This window comes from Tympanuchus pallidicinctus, unplaced genomic scaffold, assembly GCF_026119805.1.
Source record: "Tympanuchus pallidicinctus isolate F22 unplaced genomic scaffold, pur_lepc_1.0 scaffold45, whole genome shotgun sequence".
In the NCBI taxonomy this organism is placed as follows: domain Eukaryota; kingdom Metazoa; phylum Chordata; class Aves; order Galliformes; family Phasianidae; genus Tympanuchus; species Tympanuchus pallidicinctus.
The window spans coordinates 1,053,801-1,076,542 of NW_026294764.1; the positions used below are offsets into that span (position 1 = coordinate 1,053,801).

General features: G+C 44.4%; 1 protein-coding gene across 3 annotated transcripts; it reads left to right on the plus strand.

Moving 5' to 3' along the window:
- Positions 1–42: 42 nt before the first annotated feature.
- SRPK1 (SRSF protein kinase 1) lies at positions 43–22,422 on the plus strand. Of its 3 annotated transcripts, XM_052702453.1 has the most exons (17): positions 293–322; positions 400–460; positions 2,502–2,598; positions 9,499–9,617; positions 10,448–10,556; positions 10,696–10,783; positions 10,963–11,050; positions 12,463–12,569; positions 13,248–13,413; positions 14,357–14,382; positions 14,837–15,050; positions 15,307–15,729; positions 17,115–17,215; positions 18,104–18,211; positions 18,791–18,860; positions 19,282–19,374; positions 19,931–22,422. In XM_052702453.1, coding segments are annotated over exons 2-17 (1,995 nt in total). In that variant the 5' UTR covers positions 293–322; positions 400–459; the 3' UTR covers positions 20,116–22,422. The 3 variants fall into 3 exon arrangements, 2 of the variants coding, with proteins under 2 accessions (XP_052558412.1, XP_052558413.1); XM_052702452.1 differs by lacking the exon at positions 2,502–2,598 and having other exon boundaries at positions 43–322; XR_008210888.1 differs by lacking the exon at positions 2,502–2,598 and having other exon boundaries at positions 219–322; positions 19,205–19,374; positions 19,931–20,054.
- The last annotated feature ends 320 nt before the right edge of the window (positions 22,423–22,742 follow it).

Sequence of the window (22,742 nt, forward strand, 5' to 3'; positions counted from 1 at the left end):
TGACGTCGCACGCTCAGCTTTCCCCTCCTGCCGCCCCGCGCCATGCTGCTGGCGGAAGCGCCGCCGGGGCCCTCGGCACTCCGTCCTGCGGCTCGCGCGCGGGGGCGGTGCCAGCAGCGAGGGGGCGCGGCTTCCCCCCACAGCTCCGCCACGAGCGGGAGCGGCGAGGAGGAAGTGGGCGGGGCCGGCGGTTGGCGCGCGCAGCCTCCCGCATCGCGCATGCTCCGCCCGGCGCCGCCCGGCGCGGCGCAGGGGCACGGCGCGGCGCGCAGGCGCGTGGGACTCCCTGGGCTCCCGGCGCTGGCGGCCATGGAGCGGAAAGGTGAGCGGCGCGCCGCCCTCGCGGCCCCTCGGTCCTCCGGCCCCGCGCTCTCCTCACGCTCTTTCTGTCTCTTTCAGTACTGGCGCTGCAGGCCCGGAAGAAGCGGACCAAAGCTAAGAAGGATAAGGCCCAGAGAAAGTGAGTGCGGTCCCGCTCCCCTTCCTCACCCCGCCGGGAAGGGCCGCTCGGGGCGCTGGGCCGCTGCTCGCGGGGCCGAGGCGCGGCGGGGGGCCGGGAACGGAGCCGTTTTGTCCCGGTAACGGAGCCCGCAGCCCCTCCCGCCGCTCGCTGAGGTATCGCCCTCTCCTCACGCCCCTTTCTTCCTCCTATTAAAATCCTCCTCGTAGGGCGCTCTGACGGCGCGGTTACGTCGCTGTCTGACTTTGATGCTCTCCTGTGGCCGCCCTCGGGCCGCAGGAATGTTACGGGGCCTTACATGTGGTGAGGTTCGGCGTGCAGATAGGGAAATTAAAGGATCTCGCGTGGATACTGAACAATGGCTGGCTGCTCGTTGTGCGCTGCGTGGCGGTGTGAGCGCTTTGCTGTCCGTGGAGTGAGATCACAGAACGCCAGCGTGGTTGGGTTGGAAGGGACCTGAAAGATCGCAGAACCATGGAGTAGTTAGTTGGCATGGAAATAACCTTAAAGGTCACAGACCCATAGAGTGGTTTGCTTGGAAAGGACCTTTCAGCCCCTCCAGCCCCTCCCTTGCTGTGGGCTGGATGCCCCTTCCAGCTTAGGCTGCCCAGGACCCATCTGTGGCCTTGAGCATCTGCAGGGATGGGGCACCTGCAGGTCTGGGCAGCTCTGGTGAGGTGGTGCCTCACCACTTTAGGTGAAGGATTTCCCCCTAATGTCTAACGTAAATCTGCCCTTGTCCTATCACTGTTAGGCCTTGTAATGGTTCTTATATAAAAGCTTTGGTGCAGGGGGTTCTGGGTATCTTTCTTTACAACGCGTTCTTAGTCACTTCCTCTGACAAATTGTGCTGTTTTAGAGTTTTTCTGTTGGTTTCTGTCTCCAGCAGACATTCACTTGTTCTGAGAGGGCTCTGGAAAGGTGAAGGGCTGAACTCAGCTCTTTGGGAGATGTGTGTTATATTTCCACATAGTTTTATAGTTGTGCCGTGTGTCTTTTGAAGATACCATCAGGATAGTTTTTTGAGAGCTCTGCTATAATGCTGTGTCCTCATTTCTGAGTGAACAGCGACTTATTTTGTTCTGGACTTACCTACTTTCCTTTTTTCTCTTGTCCAGCTGCAAACACGCAGTGCTGAGCACTGCCAGTGTTCGTGGTTGCAAAGGCTGTTTTCTACGTAGTGTGGATGTTGTTGAACAGTAACTTCCAGTGACATATTTGTATTTATTTTTAAAAGCACTTCATAACCACACAATGGCTGTAGCTACTTACAACACTGCTGACTGATATTTCCACTAACTTTGATTGGAGAACTGTGCTATTTGGAAAATAGTGTGTGTATTTTCTTAAACTTCTGCTTCGGTGCTTTTTCAAGGAGCATATTCGGTGGTTTCTACCTCTGAAGTTAAAGAAACTTGCATGTACTTTGTGCTTTATGTGATGCAATAAAAGCTCAACCTCCAACTTTGAGGCACAACTCCCCAGCTATTGAAATACAAAGCTGCTCTGCTTAAGTCTTCTAAAATAAGCTTAGCTGGGTTGTTGTAAGGCTCCTTCCGTAAAATCTAGGCTTGAAGCCACAAGGAATGTCTTTTTAACATCTTACGTTCAATGGTATTTGACTTGATTACTTACAGGATTTTTCTGTATGAAGTTAGTAAGAAAGCTTAGCACACCTGATTTTTGTCAGAGTAAAATTAAGTATTAAGAATTCTCTAATTATGGTTAAATATAAAAATACAAGACTAAAACCTTTGTGGGTTTGACCATGAACGTTTCAGGCAGCTGGATGTTGAGATGCGTTCAGGTCATTGTTTTTACCTGACTGTCAAAAATGCAGATTTTGGCATGGCTTCATTGTTGGAGGCAGTTTCTGATCTCTGCAGAACTCAGCACTGGCAGGCAGGTGTGCTGGGCACATCATTTGCACTGGGAGGTCTCGAGCTGCACGGTGCTCTTTTGTGTCCTTGTGCTGACTTTTCTCCTGTGACTTCTGACAAACTAACTATGGAATTTCTGTGTTCTGGTGTGCTGTGAGCAGTGGGGAGCTGTGTGATGGGTGTTCCGGCAGCACAGGCTTCCATCAGCCGTGAGGTGGCTGCGTGTTCTGCGGAGCTGGTGTGCTGGAAGCAGTGCAGGTGAGCAACAGATTGCTGGTTGGCTTCTGAGTCCTCTCCTCAGTGCTGTTTGAAGGGGAGCATTGCTGGAAGTTAACTGCAGACAGAACAGCTGTTAGTGGCTGAAGTAAGGCTGGCACATTACACTGAGTGTCATTTCCTATGCTGTAAGTGTTGCAACATGTGAATGAAAGCCTATGAAGTGGGAAGATTTGATACAAAACTATGCTGCTATTTAACCAAAAATGCAAATGCATTTTACTGATGGCTCTGGTAATTTGTAATGAAGTAAGCACTTGTGGCAGCGTGCATTTTGCTGGCAGGTACAGTCTGTGGCTCTTTCTGTCTCTGTGTCACAAGCTCTGGGATCGCGAGCTGTTCTTTGTCCTGGATACTGCTGTGTCTCATTCCCAGGGTTTAAAAAACTAGACTCCAAAATAACTGTCTGGATTGAGAGCAGTTAGACAAGAAACAGAACAAATAGTTCCGTATTACAACTCATTTTTTCTGAATCGAGTAAAATGAGCATCTTAATAAAACCAGGCTATGAGTCTGTGTGCTGCCTGGTTCATTGGGTATTTCATCAAGTCTAATGTTTTGCTTTAGCAGTGTCTTATATTCCAGGAAAACAGAAACAGCAGCAGCTGTGTGTGGGGAATGAGGGGGACGAACTGATTGTTCCTTAGAGCAGTACTCTGTACTGCTGTAAGCATGACTAAGTGCAGAGGTAACGGCAGCCATAAAGCTATGGTGTGTAGCATGTTCTGAGAAACATGCATTTGCAGTGCTTCCTTCTGATGGAGTGCCTGGTGCCTCGGTCTGACTCTTGGGCTCTGCTGAGCAGGAGACGTTTTTCACAGTTCCTCCAACAGGTCCTCCGGCTGCCTCTGCTGGAGGAGGGAGGGCAGTGCGGGGCTCAGCTAGGGCAGTGCAGCCTCTCCCTCTTCCCGCATGGGTGCACTATTCAGCATCTTCAAGCAGATGGGTTTCCAGATATCTGTAATCTGGGCAGACTTTTACAGTGTGGTGAAACCTATCTTCTTTTTTCTTCCTCTCCAACTGAACAACAGTAGAATTGCTGGATGAGGAGCAATCAGGAAGCTGGTAATTTTTGTGCGCTCTGGGATGAAGAAAGTTCCTACCAGCATCTCCAGTACTTTCAGTTTATTTCTGCATGTCTTTCTTGCGTCACTTTGTTGTTGCCTTTGGAGAGCCCTGGAGGTCTGGCAGCCTTCTTGGTCCTTCAGTTGCTTCTGGAAGGCTTTTCCTGGGACCAGGATCTCAGGTTATGTTTTTCCCACTTGTCTCTCATTGTTAATACCAGAGCTGCATTTCTTGTAAGTATTTTGGACGTACATCTAAAGCAGAGTCAGAACTTGATGCCTCGCCCACAAGATTTTTCATTCAAATACAGCAGTCATGACCAGACTTCTGCATGGCAGGATGTAAGCTCTGCTGGTTTCCATGGAAGTCCCTCGGGTTGTGTTGCTGGAATAGCAAATAATTCTGCAAACAGCTTGTTAAGTGCTTGCGTGGGGGAGTGGGTATGGGGAGCGAGAAACTTAATTGCCTCTGTTATTTGTACATTAGTGCCATTCTCATGTGAAATGCTTTATTACTTATCTTCAGACTGAACTCCCACCATCTACTGAACAGAAGTATGTATTGGTGCCTCCGCGCTCGGTTCTTTCAGAACGGAATGTTCTGTTTCTGATCCCGTAAGCTCTCAGCAGCGGTATTCCTGCACACCTCAGCTGCGCAGTGATTGACCTGCAGCAGTGAGCATGGCAGATCTGCCCTCCTAGCAGCAAATGCTGGTTCTTCATTCAGAAAAACAGGGATGGAAGAGTGAAGGAATTGTGTAGAATTGCAAAATAACGTGGATTGTGCGCATATGTGCACAAGAACTTCTTTAGTGAGGTGACGGAGCACTGAAACAGGCCGCCCAGGGAGGTGGTGGAGTCTCCTTCTCTGCAGATATTCAAGACCTGACTGGACACCTACTTGTGCGTCCTGGTGTAGGGAACTGCTTTGGTAGGGGGTTGGAGTCGATGATCTCTGGAGGTCCCTTCCAACCCCTACGATTCTGTGATTATAGGCTCAGAACTCCTGTACAAATATGGCTCCCAAAAATTCCCTCAAATATGTGTATTTTAAAAAGGGTAGAAAGAGTCAAATGCATACAAGAAAAAAAGTACTTCTTATGATTTCAGGGTTTGCTTGCAGATCTTCTACATGTAAGCACATTGGAGGCTGGCATCAGAAGTAGCCGTTTGTCTGACTAGATGTGCCTTAACATGATCCTGAAATTGCAGGCACACTGTGGAGTGAGATGCAGTCTGACGAGCACAGTTCCCTTAAAGAGGCATTGTTGTGATGTGCAGATGTGAAAATGGGGCAAGTATTAAATCTGGACTTTTTATCCTGCCATGTGGAGCTTCACGCTTTTGGATCCCCCTGCCCCGATAAAAACAAGGCACCTTACAGTGCTTGAAGCAGAGTCTTGCTGTGGTTTGGAGCAGTGAAAATCACTGGGTGGATGGTGAAGGTGCTCCTTCAGCAGGAGGCTCAGATTGCTGCAGGGCTCATGCCTGTGTGTCCTACAGGATGGGGCAGATTACTCTTCAGTCTTAAATTCTCCAAAGTGAATTACATTTATGGATGCAAGTTTCACATGTGTTGTTTGTCTCCCAAATAAGGACTGCTCATGTTTGTAAAGGTAATGCTGGAGGCAGCCCAAAAATCATTTGGGTAAGCAGTCATCTTCAGCTTCCTGCAGATGGGCATCAGTTTTCCAGATAGCAAAGGAATGACCAACTGAGATGAAGAGGATGAATAAGAGAAGTATTTTATTGTTTTTTATTATCACACAGTGGTTTGAAGACAAGGAAATATACCTGTTTTGAAGAAGTCACTTTTTCTTAATGGCTTTGAGTAAAACCACAGAATTTCCTTCTAGAAGCATCTTGTTACTGAGGTGGAAAAAACAAAGGAGTTCTGAGCTGTGAAAGTGGAACTGCATGCAGAGATTTGGAGGTTGGTGTGTCCTCCCTGGTGCTCTGCAGGGAGCGGCAGCGCAGCAGCACCACAGAGCCTGACTTTGCCCTGTGCAGGCCATGCTCGTCTCCCTGTTGTTGTTGGCTCTGCCTCTGTGCAAATCTGCAAGAGCACGCGTTGTGTAATCGGGGCTGCTTCCTGGTTTTTTACCTCATTTTTGTAGTGCAGATCGGATTCTGTGGGAAGCCGAGTAGTGAAAATAAAGTGTGTTTTCTCAACTCTTTGAAAGCTTTGTGGGAAACAAGTGATCAAACTCTGAGTTCTTCCAAATTGGGATTGCTGTGCATCGTTGTGTGAGCTTATAGGGTGCAAACTTTTCAGCTGCACAGCCAGCTGAATGGCGTTCTTCTCTGACTCTCTTGGTTTAGAAGCACAGAGCTGGCTTCAGAAGAACCCCTCCTGTAATAACCGTCTTCTAGCGAGAGCTCTGCATCCGTGCTGCTAATGTCACACTGCTGGCCTCTCCCCCGTCACACGAGCAAGCAGGATTAATCAGGCACAGGAAATGGCTATTAATTCCTTTACATTGCTGGAGAGAAGTGTGAAGTGATTCCTGTGACGAATGCTCAATTCTCTGCGCTTTTTTTTGTTTTTGTTGATGGTTTTTTTTTTTTTTATAAGATCTGGTGAAGATTTGCCTCCTCTCCCACTTTTTTGTTACTTCTGAGAGTAAAGGGTGCGTTTTTCTTGTAGCTCTGCAGGAATTGATGTGGAATTACTTCAGAAAATGCCTTTTTCACTTTGAATGCCCTTGCTGTGCTGTATCAGAAGGGTCGGGCAGTCAGCAGCCACCCCACCTTGCTGCTCGTCCCACTTTGAATCCAGGGGTATTGAATAGGCAAATAAAACCGGCTGGTGCAGGAAGATGAAGCATCTGCCCAAATTCCTAATTTCATTAGAGGGAAGATGGAGACAGGTAAACATCAAAAGGAGATGAGTCTGTGCTCAACCAACCGCCGACAGGATTGAATTTGCAGGAGATCAGCTGGGAGCAGCCCCTGGTCTCGCTGCAAGGCCGTCACCTGCAATGCAGTGCTGTGCATCTGCAGCTAGGTGGTGGAGGCTGATCCCTCTCCTCCCTCCTGCACAAAGCTCGGCGGCGTTCGGCAGGAACCCTTTGGCCATCCATGTCCTCCCCTTCCTCAGCAGTGCCATCCAATTTTTAATGGCTTTTTTGAAAACTGCTGGGCTATCTTCAGGGATATCTGTGTCAATGGGAGGCCGCGCTTCCTGCAGGTGGGCTATCCTCATTTGTTCTGTCTCGTGAACTGCAGTTCTTCGGACATTCCTGGGGGGATGAGGACTTTTTCTGGGGAGGGGAGGGTGGTCTATGGGGATGGGTTCATGAGAGTTCCGTAGGAATGCTAAGGCAGAATGCCAGCTCCTATCTTCCTTCAGCAAAATACTACTTTGTAGTTGTGTAGTTAATTTTGGTGATGGATTAGTACATTGAGGGAGTTAAAGTAAAAGGTGATGGAGGTGTTTTCAGGGGAGAAAAAGTACCTTAAAATGTTTGATTTTCTTTTTTCTCGGAGGGTAAGCTGTTAACCATCTTTTTTTCCCCAAAGGGTTTTAATATATTTATCTGCATCTTGTAGTACTGCTGACAGCAGTTTTCAGCTGTCATCTTTGAATCCAGGGCATGGATTTTCCTTTGCAGCCTTTTGTGCTGGGCAGAGCCTTACCTGCGCTGGGGGTGCAGGCAGGTGAGGGCTGTGGTTTTGTGGGTTGTTTTTTCTTTGGTATTTATACATATCGGCACTGATGAAGGCTCCTTTAATCCATATCTGCAGTTGATGTGGTCACTCGAGGGGAGGGAGGTGGTAAAATGTGTTGACATCTGATGGATGTTTGCAGCAAGGCAAGGAATGAGATGTGTTTTGGAGGGGATTTCGTAAAGGAAGCAGCACTACAGAAATGTACGTGACCTGAACGAGGCTCTGTACTTCATTGTGGTGTAATGGGCTGTAATATACAAGCCAAATGCTTCATAGGAATTGGTTCTGGATCCCCAGGACAGGCTGGGCTGGGGGCTGCTGTGCTCAGCCCCTTCAGGATAGGTGCAGAAAGCCGAACAAACCGGCACAGTGCTTCCAGTAACTTCTGCCCTGGTGCACAAAATCTGTTATTGAAAGTAACTGTTATTGAAAAGCATTGGGACTGCAGAGCAGCATGGTGTTTTGTCTGCATCAGTGATTCTGAAGAGGAATAATCTTTTGAACCCATTCCTGTTTGCCAGATCTTACACAGGCACAAAGTGGAAATCTTCAAATGCGTTAGGGAGAATTACTCCGCATTACTTATGCTGTGGGTGTGGCTGCTGGCCCTCAGTTCCCCATTCTGACCAGTTTGTTGTTCTAGTTCTCTGTTCCCTGTTTGTAGGATTCTGTGCATATTAGCACCCAGTCTCCCCTTCGTGCCTTTTCTACCTGCTGTGATTTGGAGGCAGTCAGTGGCTGTTTGCAGCTCCTTTGTCCCTGGAAGAATGCAGCACTTTTATTTTAAGAAGATTTTTGTTCTCCCAGCTTTTTCCCTCTTATTCTTTTTTTTTTTTGTCTTGCCTGCTGACTCGTAGGGCAAAAATGATCCAGGTATGAAACATCCTGGGGCTGGATCAAGCTGATAAATGCCTCAGCCAGGCGGTCTGTCTGTCCATCTGGCAGTACTGTTGCAAGGCTCAGAACCTCTTGTAGGGTGCCTGTTTCGATAGGGAGGTTGGACTCAATGATCTCTTGAGGTCCCTTCCAGCACCTTCAATCCCAAACCACTGCCTGCTTTGTTTATCTGTTCCTGAATTTGGCAATGAGCAGGGCTTTGTGGCTTTGAGCACAGAGCAGAAGGCATTGTGGGGTGCTGTGGTTGTATCTGGGATGACCTTGTGTCTCCTCTTGTATTTAATGAACTTCAGTTCCTACTGTAATTGCTTACATGTTCAGTCACAATCCTATTGGAAAGAGCAATTTTTTTTTTTCCTTTTTGTGCTCTGTGGTTTGGTATTGAAGATAACCAAAGTCTTAATGTGTAGAAACAGAACGTAATTGATGTATGAAATCACAGCAGGTGGATGTTGAACGTGCATTCTGCTGTGTAACTGCTAAAAAGTTGTGTTCGTTTTTGTCGTGAGTCGATGCTGCGGATGTGAGCTGACTCCAACTCAGGAGCTGCAGAACCTGCCTTCCAAAGCCCACGTGCATCCGCGGTACCCGCTGGGGTAACCTGCAGCTGTCTCAGAATTTAATCCTCCCTTGAAGAAAACAAGTTGGATTTGAAATCTACCTACTGCTTCTCAGGGAAAACGGTCTCAATATGGGAAACTTCTGCTGATTCACACTGATGGAGACTGGGCGTCTGGAGTCTTAGAGGCAGCAGAATTGGTAGATGCTCATTTCATCTCTAGAGAGTGAAGGGAGTAAAGGGCACGGGTTCTAAAATGAGGTTAATTTTTTTCAAAAGGAGTAAGGGTTAATTGAAGGTAGTATTCAAAATATCCTTCGTGAGCATTTAAATCTTTGGTTTTGTGAGAGCATCTCAAAATCCAAATGTACTTCAGAAGGATCCTCTCTGAACAGAGGGCTGAGGAGGAGTTCACAGGCGCTGACATTTCGATGGACTCCCTGAGCTTTTGACTCACACTCTTGTCTGACCTTTTCTTGTTCTACTGTAAAAGTGAATCTGGAGCCTTAAGCTGTCTTTCTTGCTAGCATATGAAAAAATGTTTCTGCTGAAGGAGTAAAAGCATGTAAAAATGAAAATTGTTTTTTTCTGGAGGCTGAAAAATACATCTCCATTATCTACAATCTCTTATACAAAAAGTGGGGTTCTGAATTGTGTAACGTGTGCGACGTGCGCTGTGCCCCCTTTCAGAGCCGACCCTCAGCACCGTGGCCCTGCTGCTCACTCTGAGAACGATCTTCCAGAGCAAGAAGAAGAAATCTTGGGGTCAGATGATGATGAACAAGAGGATCCAAATGATTATTGTAAAGGTAAGAACTTACCTGTTTAAGGTGTGGCTTTTTCAATGTAATTGAAAATTTCATTTGTTTTCCCATCTGCTGCAGACAGTTAAAATTAGACTATTTCTTTGATTATTTTAAATAGTTTTTGAAACTGGATGAAAATAATCATGGTTCCCAAACTAACCTGAAACAAACTGTTCTTCAAGATTGCTTCTGTTGTCAGTCAAGATTTGGGTTAGAGAACTGTTCTTAATACATGTTTGCTTCTTGTCTGTCAGGAGACTTTCCAAATCAGTAAATGTAGACATCCAGTTCTTTTTCATTAGAAAAAATGATACTTTGAGCTAAATTTCAGCTTTCATAAACTGCGTTTTCCAAAGGTTGTTAGCCTAGTGAACCTCAGAAAGTGTTTCCTGCTGCTGCAGTGATGACCTGCGCTAAAGATCAGAAGTTGGTCAGGTTGGTCTGCCCAGAGCGGTGGTGTTGCCCCATCCCTGGAGTCTCCCAGGGTCAGAGCTGGAGGGGCTCTGAGCACCTGATGGAGCAGTGGGCCTCCCTGTTCAACGCAGAGAGTGGGGTCAGATGCCCTTTAATAATTCCTTCCAGCTCAAATGTTTCTATGATCGGTCCTCCTAGTTCAATTATACTAAGATATTTTTCAGTCCAGCTATAGGGCTCAACACTGCTCTGCCTCTAATTTATATTCTGGCGCGACCTGGTTAGATAAACGTTTGTGTATGTGATTATAGATACTTAAACACATGAAGTACGTATGCCTCAAGTTGTGATGCTTGTTCCACATACCTGTTCTTTAGCACTTGATCCCATATTATACCAGCCTCCCACTGTTTTTTCAGGTGGTTATCACCTTGTGAAAATTGGAGATCTCTTTAATGGACGCTACCATGTGATTCGGAAGCTCGGATGGGGCCACTTCTCCACTGTCTGGCTGGCATGGGACATCCAGTAAGTGTTCCTTTGCAAGAGTGCTTCAGCCTTTTTTTTGCTGATATATTTCTCTTGCATACGAGAGCTACTTAGGATAATTCTGGAGACTAACTTAGGAGCGCTAACAGTCTCCAATTTACTTACCATGTGTGCATAGAGGGAAGAGATTTGTGGCAATGAAAGTGGTAAAGAGTGCGGAGCACTACACAGAAACAGCACTGGATGAAATCAAGTTGCTAAAATCGGTGAGTGTGAGAGTGGGGCTCAACTTAATTCACTTCTGGGAGTTCAGGTTAGTCACATTCTTGATCTTTCTGGATTATCTTGCGGTGCTTCCTAGTGCAATGGATGTGCTCTGCAAAGTGTATTCTTGGCTGGTTATCACCTGAAGGCAAACAAAGATGACCCTCTTTTTTCTCTGCAGGTTCGCAACAGTGATCCAAATGATCCAAATAAAGAGAGAGTTGTTCAGTTATTAGATGACTTCAAGATTTCAGGAGTTAATGGTTCTCGTATCCTTTTGTAGAAGAAAGTCAGAGCTTTGCATAGAGGTGTGAGTTCCCTGTGTAGCTGTCATGCCAGGGGCTGGCCTAGGCTTCCATTTCACTGCCTGAGGAAACCTGCTGTGAAATCATTGCTCTCTGAGGGCTTCTGTTGCCTACAAAGCTCAAATCTAGAATCGTTCAGCCTGACGTGATATGCCACGGTTGTGGAGACGATGCTGCTTAGTCATGCCTTTAACATAAGAGCTGGGGGTGGCCACATCTCATTTGTGAGACAGGTCTGAGTGGCTTTCTGGTCAAAATACCTTTCCCATCTATCCCAACTCTTCAATTTTGCAGGCAGCCTAGCGGTAACTTTTTATTTAAGTAAAGCACTGCAAAATGTCAAGGTGAATAATTAAAAACAGCAAGCATGTATGTGGTCTGTAATCTGATAAAGTGATTTTCTAGCTAGGGAAACATCTTACCTTGGCCTTTACCAACAGTGTTAAGAGGTTTAAAATGTATTGTTTTGAAAATATCCTATAATTTCATGAATTACCTTCTAATAGGCAGCTATTTGTAGGAAGTGGTACTAATGCATCCTTTCGGTTTGAAAGCTGGATTTGCTTTTGAATGTTTCTGCTTTGCAGCATCTTGAACTTTATATCAGTGAGAGTTACTGTGCGGATGGAAAGGATCAGGCTGTAGGTTATAAAGTTTCTAAACCTTTTAGAAAGCTGAGTACCTACATAATGCATTTCCTCAAACGTTCTTCCAGAACCTAGCTCTGAGTAAATGCGGACTTGATCTTGTATTTCTTTCACTTTTATGAAACACACACATGCTTCCTGACACTGTAAAGGAGTAGTGTGACTCCTGAGATCTTACAGAAAAAAGGCAAATAATGTAAACATTATTGAAGCTCGGGATTGCAAAAAGTTTCTTATGCAGGTAAAGAGGTGGTGGGGTTGGTAACTTAGGGTAACTTGTTTGGAGGTGACTTATGAAATAGAGATCTGATTATGTTTTCAGATATTACTGGTGCAGAGAGATCTGGTGTTGGGTTTTGACTGAGGCAAGAAAATGAATTGTTCCAAAACTGACATTATTAGCTTGAAGCTGTTTCAACACTAGCAGGAAATAGTAATGCGCTGTTGCTTGTGTAGCTGGCCTCCACCCACAGCCAGGAGATTGCTACTGCTGCTTTAGACCATTATTGTAACCAGCTCCTGCTTTTTATTTTACATCTTAGATGACAGCACTGATGTCTGTAATAGGGTGGTGCTGTTACGGAAGCCAGCTGCTCTCAGCTGTGTCAGAAGGATGAGGGTTCTTCAGTGTAGAAACAAAGGATTGGTAGATTTATTTCAATTCTCAGTCCTGAGAATGTAGGGCTCCTTAGGTCAGGAATTCCATCTTTTTTCTTGACTCTCTTCTAGATATCTGTATGGTGTTTGAAGTTTTAGGGCATCATCTCCTGAAGTGGATCATCAAGTCAAATTATCAGGGGCTCCCACTTCCTTGTGTTAAAAAGATCATCAAACAGGTATGTTCCAGTTCTGGCTGCACTGTGCCCTGTGACCCAGTGAGAAGTTACTGATGATGGGGGCTGGGAACGTCTTTTTCAGGTACAAGAAAACAGAAGTTAAAAATCAGTAGTATGTGTCTTTTGCAGCAAAGTCGTTTTTGGGTTAATGTTCACTTTCTCTACTGCAAAAATCTTCTGATACAGATATTTTCTGTCTCTCAAACCCTGATGGAATGCCAGTTTTGCTTTTAATCTCTTACCCTGATTGTTCCTCACAAATGCAAGTAATTCTTAAATTGTCACAGTGCAGTGTTTAATAATGGACTAGCAAGTGAAACCTGTTCTTCCTCCTGCATGGTTCCCTATTTCTACCTCTGAAACGGAGGGCAGAGGAGAGCTTGAGTTTTTTGTATGGCATTGAAATTTTTATTTTCAGCTCTGCTAAGTTAAATAATGACAGCAAAAAGAGAAATTTGAATTCATAATTAAAATCTTTATGCAAATCTGTATGTTCTAGAACTCTGAAATTAACACTGGTCACATTAGCACTAATCTGGAGTATTCTGAAAGACAGCCGTCCTCAGTAGGTTCAGACCATTGTTGGCAGCTATGAATTCTGGTTTTGCAAATTCACTCAATTTTGGTTTATAATTATTTGCTTTTCTAATGGCCAGTTTCCTTCTCTCCTGTCTGTAGGTTCTACAAGGTCTGGATTACTTGCACACGAAGTGTAGGATCATCCATACAGATATTAAACCTGAAAACATTCTTCTGTGTGTTAATGATCAGTACATCCGCAGACTGGCTGCAGAAGCAACAGAATGGCAGAGATCTGGGGCCCCCCCACCATCTGGCTCTGCAGGTGTTTTTTCATAAGAGTTGGTGCTATTTCCCCATCCCTCCCCAAGATGTAACTGATTTCACTGGAGAAAACTTCTGCGCTAAGCACAGTGGAACAATAACGGAAGTAACTATTGAAAGGGCAAATGCAAATTATGAAGTTAACCATTTTAACTCGAAGTGCCTAGGAGCATAGTCATTTGCATAAGAAAAACGGAGCAGGGATACATCCATGCTGAGATCTGCTTTTAATGTAGCTTTGTTTTTATCGAGTGTAGGTAAAGTGATAGGACAGTCGGTCTAGTATAGAATGTGCTGCATGTTAATGCTGTCAGAACTACTAGAGTAAGAATATGGGGAGGTACTCTTAGCATTTTCTACCAAAGTATTTCCTTTATTGCATCATGCTGATAAAGTCCATTTTGGGAAGGTCTCAACAAAATGATTTACCTTCTCAAGCTGTCAGTTCGCTTACTGACATTTCTAAAGAGCTGCGGGCAGATTTTCAGTTGTTGGTCTACAGAGTATTCATCTGTATCAGTGGGTAGTTCCCAAGAACCACTGCAGTATGTACTGAAAAGCTCCATCAGTCTTAATTTTAAAACATCAGCATTTCGCTGAGCCCATTGCAACATGGCTTAGCTGGGCTAGGTTAGGGAACCGTGGTATTTTAATATTTTGGTTTGCATTTTCTTTTCAGTAAGATGCATGATGTATGCAGTAAATGAAGCTGCATGACAGGAACTGTAGGTCTTTGATATCAGTCAAGCAAGTCTATAATCTCGGGTTTTAATTACATATTTGCTCATTTAATGATTTTCTCATCTCTTTTTATTCTTGCTTTACTTGCATAGAGAAAATGTTGTTACAGGTTCTCATAGGAAAAAGCTTATCTTAAGATAAGAATCTGGTTGCAGTTTTTTAATAGAAACATACTGATTTACTAATCTCGCTTTCCATTTCAGTGAGTACTGCACCACAGCCAAAACCAGTAAGTGTGATTGCTCATATGTAAGTATCCATCTACTGCATTGTTTCATAATCTGGTTGGCAGTAAAGGAGAGCAAACTTACTATAAGATCAAAAGGAAAAGTGTAATTTGTTTGTCATAAATGTAATCATCAGATTCAGTGCTGTCTTAGAGATATCATAGTTCTGTCTCAAATACATCACCATCAATTATCTCATTGGTGGTTTGGGGTCTGTTGTGAAGTGACTGCTGTCTGTGCAGTCTGGGGTCCCTCATAGCAGGGCCAGGACAGAAATGTACTGATAAGAGCAAAAGACAACTGCTCTAAAAACCTTTGAGTCTGCTTTGCTTCTGGGAGAACTGTCCCTGGAGTTTTCATCCCAGACTGCTTCCTCTGATGTTGAATACATTAAAACTTGACTTGTGTTAGATTGAAATATGAAATACTAAGTGAAATGTGACTGCTGCTTTGTAGGCTGACAAAATGTCAAAGAATAAGAAAAAGAAGTTGAAAAAGAAGCAGAAGCGTCAGGCGGAGTTATTAGAGAAGCGAATGCAAGAGATAGAGGAAATGGAGAAGGAAGCAAGCCCTGGGCAGGCAAATCCTGAGGAGGATGAAGAAGCTCAGAGCCCTCTGAAAGTACTCCTGAAAGTTAGTCCACCCTGTGAAGATGTGGACAAAAAGAAAGGTATGGACCAAAAATATTGCTGGGGTAGCAGTGTTCTTTCACTCATACTGGGCATCTTTAAGAGGGGTGGCTCTTCGACATGTTTGTGTGACATTCTACCTGTCTAAAGAGGCTAGTCAATGTGGTTTTATAAGTTGAGTTAATTAATGATTGTGTTTAGGTACATTTTGAGAACTCTGCATTTCTGAGGCTGAACGGCTTTGGCTCTTACTTTTTATAGAATATTCTGCTCTCTTCTCCTTTCCCATTCTTCCAGCTGAAGTCATCGTACATGAACAGTCTGTTCTAATGGAAAGCAGCATAGAAAAATGTGTAACAGAAATAAATTGCAACGGTGTGATACGAATGTCGGACTTCCCAGACTCTGGCAGTCAAGGCTCTGTGCGACTTGAGGATGACCTTCACAACGCCAACGACTGCGGCGACCACCCTCACACGCAGGAGAGCTTCCGCAGCTGTCATTACAGCCAGCGTAACGGCGGCGTGGAGAACGGGCCTCGGGCTGCGGTGTCGGACTCTTTCGTGCCCTTAGTTTCAGAAGATTCCATGGTGTGTCAGCCTACTTCCAGCGAAGAGCAATCATTCAACGAGCAGGAGATCAGCCATTTGCAAGAAAGCATCCGGACAGAGATGCCGTCAGAGGACGAGAATGAGAATAATAGCCCAGCAGACAACAAAGGTACAAGAGGAGCCACGTGAGAAAGGGCTCCTTTCTCCTTGATGTGGGAGACCTGGTACAACACTATCAGCATAGTGATAGAAACCACCTTTTTGTAGGCTGAAGTTATAAGAACAAGTTATTTGAACCTTTTTCTGCCAGGAGTAATTAACCTGACAGACTTACTCTGAAACTGTCATTTGTACCTTCCAGTTGTGGCTGTAGCTCAGTTCTGGCTATTGAATCCACAAATGCTTCCACTGAAAAAATACATTTGTATTTCAGTATAGGAACACTCTTTCCTTGAAAAAGTATTCCTTGTGTGGTTTTTCAGTATAGTTAGGAACTTAAATTTACTTGTCACTGGCTCTTCCATTGTAGGCTAGGTAGTTAGGTGTCTTTGGATAGCTGTTCTCCACAATATGAGCAGAACTAACTTCTCTCAGTTACTTGAGATGAGGACATAGTTTCCCAGAACTGGAAAGTCTGAAACAAAGGTTATACAGGGGGGAAAAAAATGCTTCAATAATTTTATTTAAAGTGATTTAAGGGGGAGAGCAGAAGCTACAAGGGTTTACGAAAAGATTCAACAGTCAGTAATGTGCTGCAGTTAACAATAAACAACATGGAATGACTTTAAGAAATTGAATCAACTGATGAATCTCTCTTTTTTTGCATACTTGAGTGAGGGTCGGGTCAAGAATATCTGCTTGGAGGTGGAGGGAGAAGCTCACACTTGTAATTCTCTTAAATTTCTCAGTAGCACTTTCTTGGCAGAGCACTGCTACAGAATTATGTGAAAAAGCAGCAAGTGAAAGTTAAGATATTGACATTTTGGCTGCATGTAGTTGAATGGCCCTGTTAGATTACTAGCTTTACTTCATAGAACTCTCCCCATCTTGCATTCACGATCTGCAGCTGGATGTAATTTAGTGAGCCAATATTGTTGCTCTCCACCAGGTTCAGTGAGGTGTTTTTTTTTCCAGTATATACTTCAGCTGCTGCAACTGTCTGTGTTACTCCAGTGACTGATGCCTGTCAAGAAGATGCTGTTGCATGTGGACTCCTTTCCTTCAAGGGTTTAGGAGGACCTCTTAAAGACTTGTTTTACTTCTGGCAGTGCCCTTATTTAAAAATCATGTATTGATACAGGCAAACTTTTAAGTCTATACTGGAAAACAGTCCTCCCTGCATATTTTTGCTTGTCCTTCTCCTTAATAGTGGTGTCTCTTCTTGTTCGCACCACAGACTGAAGTTGATTTTTATGCTTTGGCTTCAGAGAGGGAAAAGTTCAGATCTTTAAGCAAAAATCTCATGTGGGTGGGGAGAGGGCTTATAGGATTTGGATGACAGATGGTGATTCTGTCCATAGAGCTTTAATCAGCTGTTGTACATGATGCCTCTAGGAAAATCAACTGCTGGGAATTTCCTTCTTAATCCTCTTGAGCCCAAGAATGCAGATAAGCTTAAGGTGAAGATAGCTGACCTAGGAAATGCCTGCTGGGTGGTAAGTTTTAAAAACTGCTCGCATCAACTCTTTAAATCTGCTGATTCGTTTGCGATGTGCCAAGGCTGAATAAATGAAAACAGAATCCTTTTTGTACCTGCTTGGAAAAGCAGTCATAATTTTAAACTGCTTGAAAAAAAGTAGCTGGGACCGGTGATCCAAAGAAAGAAATGATCCTTTAATGTAAGATTTCAGCCTATGTTTTGGGTGCCTCTTTGGTCATTATATTAACTCTAATTAGGCCTTTGAACAGTGTCACACACAGTGTGTAGAAATCTGCGTATGTGAAACTTCTGAGGGAGTCTACAGCTCCTCTGGGCAAGGTTGAAAAGAACTGCACTGTGTCTGGCTGTGTGCTTTATTAGCTTGTCAAACCATTTCACTGAATTCGTGAGTACATGAAAGAGACTCATAAATAGTTTTATTCTTTGATGATTGTTCTATACTGCTTTTAAATGTTTGAAATGTAAAATGGAATAAATATCTGTTTTATGTGACTTTTAAAGGGGCAAAATACTTGAGATCTTAAAGGAAAATAAAGTGTTTCAGACTCTGTTCTGAGTCAGGTTTGCAGTGTCTGGCAAGTCTGTCTGTGTTGCTGACCTGCTGTATGGTGGCTGATAGATCTGGTAGAAAGGGTGCAGACTCTGAAACAGTTCTCCCTGTTCTACTTCTGTGGCTTCTTTGTGTTGCTGGACTGCCTTACTAAAGTAATGTCTCATGTAGAGCAGTTAAACGTTACTTGTAGCAATATAAGGAACAACAGAGATCTGCAGCTTAGGTGAAATTTAATGGCAGCGAGCTTTGATCTGCTCTGGCCTTTCAGGCTATTGATTTTTCTCCTTTAAACAACCTCTGCCCAGTGAGTAAAACGTTTCTTCTGTTTAGCACAAGCACTTCACTGAAGACATCCAGACAAGACAGTACCGATCCTTGGAGGTGTTGATAGGGTCGGGGTACAGCACCCCTGCTGACATCTGGAGCACGGCTTGTATGGTGAGTGCTGGCATCCAGGGGATTGTAGGCTGCTGCTGTGAAGCGTTCTGGTAAACTTGTGTGCTCTGTGCACTCTGCAGCCTGCTCAATCACTAGCCAGGTCTAGCAAAACAAGCAAACAAACAAAAACAACCAGACAAACCCAGCAACCTTTGAAAGTCAGGGTTTTGCTGTACAGTGCTAGCAGAGTTCAAATAGAACTGTACCTTAATGTCATGCTTTGTTGAAGAGCAAGGGGACTGTGCAGTTCTCAATTTGTATAAAGGACCTTCTTGCTGCATCCAGCACTGTTTCATAGATATCTCAGTATTCTAATCTCATATGTTCTCTGCATATTTGAAATCATTAGAAAATCTCCAAAATTTCCCATAGCTATGCCCATGATGTTTTTTCGTGCTGTCATTTAAACTACAGAACGATTGTGCATCTTGAGATGGCAATAGCATACTAGAATTGTGCAGGTTATTCTCTTGTCTGCTTTTGTTCTGGTGAGCAGAGGCAGGTAGAATCAACCTGCAGTACTTCTAGCAGCATGTGAAGTGCATTGAAGTGATTTAATTTTGCTTATTTCTGTTTTAGGCCTTTGAACTAGCAACAGGAGACTATCTGTTTGAGCCTCATTCTGGAGAAGACTACTCACGAGATGAAGGTACACTTATCTAAGTCTTTTTTTGGAAATAGGATATGGAATACAACAAATCCTTCTTCAGAATGAGAGCCTTCTCTTAGGAACAATGTAAAATCATTTAGCCAAATTATTGATGTTAAGGGACTGCTGCGCTTGACCATGTGCAGTAGAAGTTCACATTCTTGTTCCTGGTATCCTCTATTCCTTTAACCCCTAGAATCTCTTGTCTTGCTTCTCTAACTCATCATTCCTGCATCTCTTCATCCTCATACTCTGAGTTCTTGTCCTTGCTGTTGTAATCTGATTTTGGGTGGATGCCCAGGTAGTTTCTGAGAGAGATTGTAACTTTGTTCATAATGTTCCAGGGAAGGAAACTGTGACATACAGAAAGATGTCTTTTGTGGATATGTTATACTGTCTTTTCTTTTGGAAAAAAACGCAGATCACATTGCTTTGATCATAGAACTTCTGGGGAAAATACCTCGCAAGCTCATTTTGGCAGGAAAGTATTCCAAGGAGTTTTTCACCAAAAAAGGTAAAAGGAAATGAAGCAAATGTTTGTTTGTCTGTTTGTTTGTTTGTTTTCCCTTTGCCCCACACTCAAATAAACAAGAGTACCTTGCTGAAAATAGCTCTTAACAATAGATGCCAGCAAAGATGGCTCTTTTAAAGTCTCTCTGCTTTATGAGAGGCTTTCTCTCGAGGAGAAAAAAAGAAAAAAGACAAAACTGCAGCTACATATAAAATATCCTTGTCTGATTGCTAAAAATACACGGAGCCTTGTTACTTGTCGTCTTGGTTGTGGATCAAATGCAGCAGATTGAAAAACAGTGCTGTACATGTTTATCATAGAATTACCAGGACTGGAAAAGACCTCCAAGGTCATCTAGTCCAACCGTAATTTCTTCAGACTGGAGGAGGCAAGAGTTCTAGTGTAGTTTTCCTTCAGCATGCCCCACAATTTTATCTTCCTCACACTTAACTATTTGGGATAGCTTTTTGAATTCAGTCTGTGCTGTTTGCTGTTATTTCAGTTATTTGGCTGTTCTGCTGCCATGCCTTGCAGTTAACATATCTGTCTTGCTTTTCAGGTGATCTGAAGCACATCACTAAACTGAAGCCTTGGGGCCTTTTCGAAGTCTTGGTGGAAAAATACGAATGGTCCCAGGATGAGGCAGCTGCATTCACAGACTTCTTACTCCCGATGTTGGAGCTGATCCCAGAGAAGCGAGCCACAGCAGCAGAATGTCTCAGGCACCCCTGGCTTCTCTCTTAGGGGCTTCAACCCAGCGCCACTGTGCTGCACTCTGGTTTACAGCATAGGATACACACACCCAGCTGCCCCTTCCCAGATCTGTTTTTTTTTCCTTGTTCAGTTTGAGTGTGAAGTTCTTTCTTCAAGGCTTCCAAGATTTTAGATAAATCTTAACCCATTCTGCTGAGTTTGCTGGTGTGACTCAGTGGGGACTCTTATCCAGTGCGTGTCATCTTTGTTTTGCCTTGATTGGGCTTCACCAAAGACTAATTGACTAAAACATCAACTTTTCCCTGAGTCTTCTTGTATGGTATGCACTGTGTTATGGATGTATGCTCAGATATGCGCCCTTACCTAAATCTCAACTCTCCTTTCATCGTAAGGAGGATGTGAAGATCTGAACTCATCTCACTGACTCAGGAGTCAGTTTCCCACTGTTGGTCCTAGCAATGGGGTAGGAAGTAACAGATGGCACCATGGTGGTGTTAGTTCCTTGTAGAGCAAAGACCTCAAAATCCTCCATCGTTTTCTAGGTGTCTGCTGCATTCATTGCTTTCAGTCACATAATTCTTTAGTTCTAGCTGCTTAAATCTCTTGAGATGAGCTATTTAAATCTAGATTTTTAGTATCATTTGCTTCTTCCTCTGAAATGCCCTCTCCCTTTACTTGTCCCTCCTGTCTTCATAGGCAGAATAGTTTCTGAATTCAGTGACGCTTTCTACTTGCTCTCTAACACCTCAGCCTGTGACTAAAAGGTGACAAGCAAAAAAAGCAAAAGCTGGAACGTAATCAACGCACAACCTTCAGCATGCAGATAGGTGCACCTTTTGGCTGCAGAGAGGTGATGCAGGTGACTTCTCATGCTTTAGCGAGCTGTACTTTTTTTTTTTTATCCCTTCCTGGCACTTCTATGCCTTGCTTGAGGTAGTTGCACCAGTGAGAGTGGCCCTCACTAATGCAGTCTGCTCCGGCCCTTTTGACCATTCACATTTTTTCCCAGAAAGAGTGGGCAGCATCTGTGTCACAGCCATGCTATCACCCTCGACTTCAAAACTCAACACTTGAAAGCCTGATATTCTTATTTTTTTAAATTTCTTTCAGGTGATGGCCTTTAGGAGTAACTTCCCAGATTGGGATTGCCTTTTCTTTTCTGGGCCATTAGCACAAGGAGGGCTGGAAGAGAGCTGATGGACTTTCCTCTGTAGATACTGGTTTAGTTGCTTGTAGAGTTACCCCAAATCATAATGCTCTGTGAGATTTCTGTATTAACTTCTCAGAGGGGGTTGGATGTGATAAGTAAATGAATTAATTTTAATTAAATCTAAATCACTGTGGCGTATAATAGTTTTATGATGACTTCTTTAAGGCTTCCCATCCTGTTGCAGAGTCAGTGCATCCAACTCTGAAGTAAGAGCTGGCAGTGTTGAGGCTTCAGAGACACGTCTTCTCCCTGGACCAAATGGGGCTATGGATTCGTGGTTGCTCTCAGAGCACTGAAGTTCCTCTAGGAACTCACTGGAGGCCACGCAGATCTGAGACTGTTGCGTTGCCGAAGCTGCCAAGAAGGCTGTTTCTGTCACTTTGTGTGTTGAAAATCCTGGTTCATTATAGTTGTTCATTCATAAACCTCTGTCATTTAATCCACTTAAAGAGTTGCTCCAGTCTAGTGCCTGACTGGGCTAATTAACACAGATCATGCTGCATGTTCTTTTAGGGGTAGGTCGGATTGTCTATGCATATAATCTAAAATTAATGAAGGTAATGCACCAAATTGGTTTAAACTGCTGATTTGACCTCTCTTTCCCTTCTGTTCGGAGCTTTTCCAGCTGCGTATCACTTCCATGTCTGTTACAGAAGGACCACAGTCAAGACTGGATTCCAAAACACCCCCACGTACAGACTGTGAAGATTGGCAGGGCGAATGATTTCTCTTGTCTTGACAGCTCATCCCACCCTGTTGTGCTTCAGCCCGGCTGGTGCAGGAACTTTTCCTGGAAGAGCTTTGCACATCAAGAGCTCCTTCCCTTCCTGCCGCAGTTCCCCCTCCCACACCTGCAGGAGGACAATTTTTTACCTTGGTTGCTGAGGATGGAGCCAAAGTGTGAGTTGGAGACTGCAGCAGCAGCTGTCGGGGTTCAGCGTTGTTCCACGTGCTCATTCACTTGGGTTTGTGAAGTCCCCAAATTGCCGTAAAGTGCTCACAAAGGATTTGTACTTGCTGTGTCAGTCTAAAACCTGAAGGAAAATACATTTTTATTCTTTCTACTTGGGTGCTTCGTCGTCTTTCTTTGTGAAAGCTCTACAATAAACAGACTATTTAATTACTCAGCCGTAGTCTCCCTGTGTTCCGTCTGCAGGTCTGTTTTCTCAGCTCCAGGCTCTTTAGGTGTACGCAGGTGCATAGTTCCAGTGCTCTCGACTGAGACTCACTGGGTTGGGCGTTGGTAAAACATTTTGTCCATACTATGATCCATTTTTTTTAAGGGGGGAAGAATTGTTGGATAGTGGGAGAGGCTGCTATTCTTACGCGTCTTCCTGCCACCTCTGCTGCCCTCCACAGCGCGGAGTCAACAGAGGCAGCGCGGAACTGCGGAGCAGTGGTGCGTGGCGCCACCTGCCGCACAACGGCGGTGCTGCAGCGGTGCGCG

Bases quoted from the DNA above. Each gene is read 5' to 3' on its own strand.
- SRPK1 (XM_052702452.1), top strand. From the start codon at position 43: ATGCTGCTGGCGGAAGCGCCGCCGGGGCCCTCGGCACTCCGTCCTGCG. The intron at 11,051-12,462 runs GTATCCTTTTGT...ACTCTCTTCTAG, and splicing joins TTCAGGAGTTAATGGTTCTC to ATATCTGTATGGTGTTTGAA. The intron at 18,212-18,790 runs GTGAGTGCTGGC...TTTCTGTTTTAG, and splicing joins TCTGGAGCACGGCTTGTATG to GCCTTTGAACTAGCAACAGG.